At 34.4% G+C, this 5,000-nt stretch overlaps 1 protein-coding gene across 6 annotated transcripts in view; it reads left to right on the top strand.

Annotated features, from left to right (window-relative positions):
- ATP9B (ATPase phospholipid transporting 9B (putative)) overlaps positions 1-5,000 on the top strand; it is a 171,337-nt gene that overhangs the window by 134,510 nt on the left and 31,827 nt on the right. For all 6 annotated transcript variants that reach the window (XM_035893429.1, XM_035893430.1, XM_035893431.1 and 3 more), the window contains one exon: positions 2,531-2,643. In XM_035893429.1, coding sequence (XP_035749322.1) covers positions 2,531-2,643 — 113 coding nt within the window. The remainder of the gene's footprint in view (positions 1-2,530; positions 2,644-5,000) is intronic.

The following is a 5,000-nucleotide window of genomic DNA, read 5'->3' as shown; positions in this document are numbered from 1 at the left end:
TTTTTTAGTCTTTTTTTTTCTTTGGATTACAATTTTGTGTAGCAGGTACAGATGTTTCTGCAGCCTCTTTTCATGTATCATAGGTGTTTGCTATTACTGTAGCTGATAAAAAGAATCGCAATAAGTAATATATAAAGATGCAAGTATTGAATCGGAATTGCCAGAATGTTTATTTGCATCTCTTTACAAGTTGATTCTTTTTCCTCACTCATTCTTCTTAAACCTCCTTCCCTGGGCTCAGATTGCTGCAAGATTGGAAAATCCATGTTTTTCTGCTCAGAAGCTTTTCTTCTCTGCTTGCTGAGAAAGGGGTGTAAGAGGAACACACAAATTTTCCACATATCTACATTTCCCTCACCAAGCATGATTTGGAGTTGGACTGATTTAGTGGTCTCAGAAGACACAATCTTTCCATATAATAATCGTAGGGCTAATTCTGTTTCCTGCTCAGTTTTCCCAAGCAGCAATTAAAGAACTCATGGGAAGCAGGTTTGACAGTTGCCTGCTGTCTCAAGTTTTGAGTAGCATTTAGTTTCACAACTCCTAGGGAGTGTTTATTTTAATTCAAAGGCTTGGCAAAGCTAAGGGCAGTGAGAAGATATAAGTATGCCTGGAAAGTAAAGAAGGTGATGCAGATTTACTTGGAAACGTCTTGCAATAGACATTATTGAACAAAGTGGGTTGCGTTTGGTTTTGGTTTTTTAGAAATGGAGATTTTAGTCTCATGTTTTTTAATGGAAACTTTCATCTTTCTCACGTGCGAACTGGAGATTGTATTTTTCTAGCCTATAATTATAACAAAAAAATTAATCAACTAATATAACAAAAGGTCTCAACAAAAGTACAGCTCCTAAAGGCAGAAATAATTTTTCATGGGTTTATGTTATTACTGTAAAAGAAAAAAATAATGTTCTTACCCCTTATATAGAAGTAACCAAAAATTTCTAACTTGCCAATTCTAGAGAATTTATCTTTCTCTTCCTGGGCTGTTTTCCAGCCTTGGAATATTCTACTTCTCATGTGAATTTTTGATAATGTTTGCCTATTTTGTGGAGAATTGATGCATTTCACATAAACCTTATTTTAAGTATTTTTTTAAAAATCAAATAATATGACTGTAGGAAAAAAAAACCCTCTCAACATGTAAGGAAAAGCAAATGGGAAGTTTCATTTTCTAATGATAGAGGGGGAATTTGGAATAGTGCTGGTAATACAAGAAGACATGGTTTGATAGTGCAGTGTGATGGTGCAACTAAGATGAAGTGTCACTGTACAGATGTTACAAGGGAGTAGGAGTGCCAGACATCTCAGGTATAACTGAAAAAGACATGAGGCTTCCTACTGAATCTTTGAAGACCATTAATGGTTCTAGCCCTATTAGATGCATAAACTGGATGCTAACTGTCCATCCAAGCAGTTCTGTTTTCCAGGTAGTAATTATCGCATATGTCATGCTTTTGGTCTTCTTTCTTCCCGTGGCTTATTGTGTATTTTGGCATGCTGGGACAAAGACATGATGTAAAAATAGTCTATATAAATAAAATTAATATGAAATATTTTATTTTGCAATTTTTATTTATAGATAATTATATTTTCCATGTTAAAAATACTGTAGAAGCTTCAAGATTGTCACTTTTGGTACCATGTTGTGGGGCTTTTTTTATCATCAGATTTATGTATTTTAATGACCCAAAATTGTGTGGTTAAATATAGGAATAGCTTTATACTATATTGATTTCACTTCAGCTGAGTAACTGTAAAAAAAAAAAAAAAAGTTTTAGGAAGGGCCATTATCAAAATAGTCTTTTGTGAGCTGACTATGGGAATCTACATGGTAGTGACCTCTTTTTGCTTGATGTGCCCCATCATGGAAGGCCGAAGCCCTCAACCCTCAATTAGAGCTTTTCCAAACCAGAGGATGTGACTAGTTGGCAGAGGTGGATGCAAAGTGTCAGTCTGTGACTGACACCCTGTAGTTTCTTACAAATGTGAAGTGACCTCTGAAAACACTGATTTCTTTCATTCTGGTTTATTGCGGTTGGAGGCTAAATCTGTCAAATTTGGAAGTAATGTTAGGTCTTAGTGACTTACCCTAGATAACACTGAATGTGCCAGTTTACCAGAAAACAAGCCCATTTGCCTTTGTACACAAAGTACGGGATTTTGGGGGTAGGTTTTGCTTTTGCTTTAGATTTTCTGATACATGGTGCAAACTCTTGCATTGGCTTTTGAGAGCCAGCTCCATCCAGATACTGCATTTTCTGTCTTTCATATGAAAAGAAAAATTTTTGTCTTTTTTTTTGAGCTTTTGTATTTAGTTGTGTTGGCAGAATCAGCTTGAAGGTGGAACCAGTGATTTCTTCCAGTATGACTAACCGTGATCTTTCTCCACAAACATTCCTTTAATTAACTAAACTGATGCTAACTCATGATTCATTCTTTCTGTCCAAAAGAAAGATTTTGGGGGGTTTTTTTTGGCCTCCTCATGGTATTTTTTGCTGCTTTGTGATATACTATTTCTTTATTACAGGCACACTTACGCAGAATGAGATGATATTTAAGCGCCTCCACCTAGGTACGGTGTCCTATGGAACAGACACAATGGATGAAATTCAGAGTCATATTATAAACTCTTATTCACAGGTATCTCATTTCATAAGTTATTTACCTTTAATATTGAGATTTTTTTTGTTACTATGTCTAGAAATTTGAAATTCTATGAAAGTTCTTTCATTTGTGGGTGTCTTTTAACAGATATGATGAAAGGGAAAAATGTGAGACAGTACATAGTTCTCTCCTGATTCTGAAGTTCCTTGAAATACCCACTTACAGGAGTTTACTTTTCTCTTCCCCACTAGCAGAAATCTGTGTTAACCTGTCTGTGCAGTGCAGTCTTTCTCCTGCCAAATCATATAAGAGTAAGCTATTCATTACTGAGACTACAAATTACAAGTAAGTGTCCAGAACAAGATGAACAGTAATTATCTTTGAAGATATTAGTCAAGAATAGACATTGAAAAGTCACATTAATTGGGATAACCAAAAAGTGAAAAAACAGTTGTCAAAATAAAATCTATAAAGGCATATCTAAAAAGTGTTTTTTAAAAAAATTAAGATGATTGCAAACAGCATAGAGCTATGTGGGGGAGAAAATGGAAAACTCCATATTGCTTGAAAGCAAAGTGTTCCTGTGATATATATGAGTGCTTGGTCTGGAAAGTGTACAAGAGGATTGTAGCTCTGTGCCTCTCTGTGGGTCAGTGGTGGGATGAAGGAGCAAGATGGAATTCTGCAAACATCACTTGTATCTCCCATGTATGTCAACTGTTTGGGTGCTTTCTGCAAACCTTTTGGAGCACCTGATTCCACTCTGAGATTAGGAAGGATTTTTTACTTCATTTTTTATTTCTATTCTTTGAAAGAAAAAAGAAAAAAAAATACGGAAAAGAAAAAAAATGATAGTTTGACTAGTATTTTCCATATGTTGTGTACAGTTGTGTAATAAATCTTTGTATAAAAGTTTTTTTCCATAGTTAACTTGGATGCACAAAGATGACTGGCTGACCCAGTTAAGCTTGTAGACTGACCTCCTTGTCTGTGTCCTCATTTTTTCTTGTAAAAGGATTGTAGGATCAACAATTTATTAGAATCTTTAGTTATGCTCTGTTTTGAATTATGGCTCCCTTCTCATTTGCTTAAAATAAAAATTAAAAAGTAGCAGTTTGACAGCACGCTGGACTCTGTTAATATTACGTAACTTTTGGGAAGAGAGGCAGGAGGGAAAACAGTGAATAAACAATGTATGTTACAAATTTTTAGTCTGTAACTTCAATTTCTGTATTATTTCCCATCTAAACAGATCAACAAATCCACTTCTTGAATTCCTTTTCCTTGGATAAATCTAGTTCAGCTTAATTTTTAGTAGGTATAGCCATGAATAGTAACTGAGATGCGATAATATGCCTTGGAAATGAGATATGGAGCTCTTTTACCAAAAGAACAGCAGTCCAAATTTACTGAAAATAACTGCTATCTGACTATGTTTATAAAAATCACCTAAACATAGTTTTGTTTTAATGGGTTGTTTGGGCATTCACAGTAACAACTGTAGCAATAAATAATATTAACTGACAGCCTTGAGCTGGCACACCTATGTCCGAGTTTGACAACTAAGCACCAGTCTTCTAGAGGAGGTATATTCATTAACGCTGTTTTCATATTTTGTGGTTAAATATGCTATCTGAAAAGAATTGCGTGATTCCTGGAATTCTTACTTGCTTGAAGCTTTTACTAGTTTGCTGTAAAATTAAATTAGTAGTACCCATGGTTAATTAAGTTTTTAGTAACTGTAACATATTTGGCACTGAAATTTTTAAAAGAACTAAGAAATATGAGGGAAGCTTTTTTTTTTCCTAGGTTTGCTGTTAGTAGGTGATGAAAAGAGCATTCTTGGAACTTCCTTTTTTTTGGCTTTATATAACACTACTTGATGTTTAAATAATGCTTTAATTATACATGTGTTGGTAGCAACCCTTTAAAACAGAAAAATAAAAAATCTCAGTAACCAACCAAGCAACTATTAAACAATTGTTTCAATCTGAAAAAGTATGGTGAGGTTTTTATTTAATCTATGATAATAGAAGCTGCCAGTTAGCTAGGCAGTGGTTCTTGTGTGACATTGATTTTATCCCTTGTTTGTGTTCTGTTTTATTATTACAGTGGACCTACTAGACTATTGTCATCTTAATGTAACACACAAATCTATTATAAACTGATTATATTTCCCCACTGGAAGCATTTTGTGATAGAGGGCATAATCTTTAATGGAATTTGTGTGAAATTAAATTATACAAGCATCAATAAACATAACATAATTCAGAAGGAGTAAATCAGCTTAATTTATTTGCGGCTGTAATGGCATCAGCGTTAGCAGAATGCAAATGCAGAAGTTTAAAGCAGTAGCTGAAAAGCAGTGCCAGATGAGCAGAAAGTTAAACCCT

Source organism: Egretta garzetta, unplaced genomic scaffold (genome assembly GCF_000687185.1).
Source record: "Egretta garzetta isolate BGI_Z169 unplaced genomic scaffold, ASM68718v1 scaffold14, whole genome shotgun sequence".
NCBI lineage: Eukaryota > Metazoa > Chordata > Aves > Pelecaniformes > Ardeidae > Egretta > Egretta garzetta.
The sequence above is the reverse complement of the archived record's forward strand: the minus strand, read 5'-3'. Positions and strand labels throughout refer to the sequence as shown.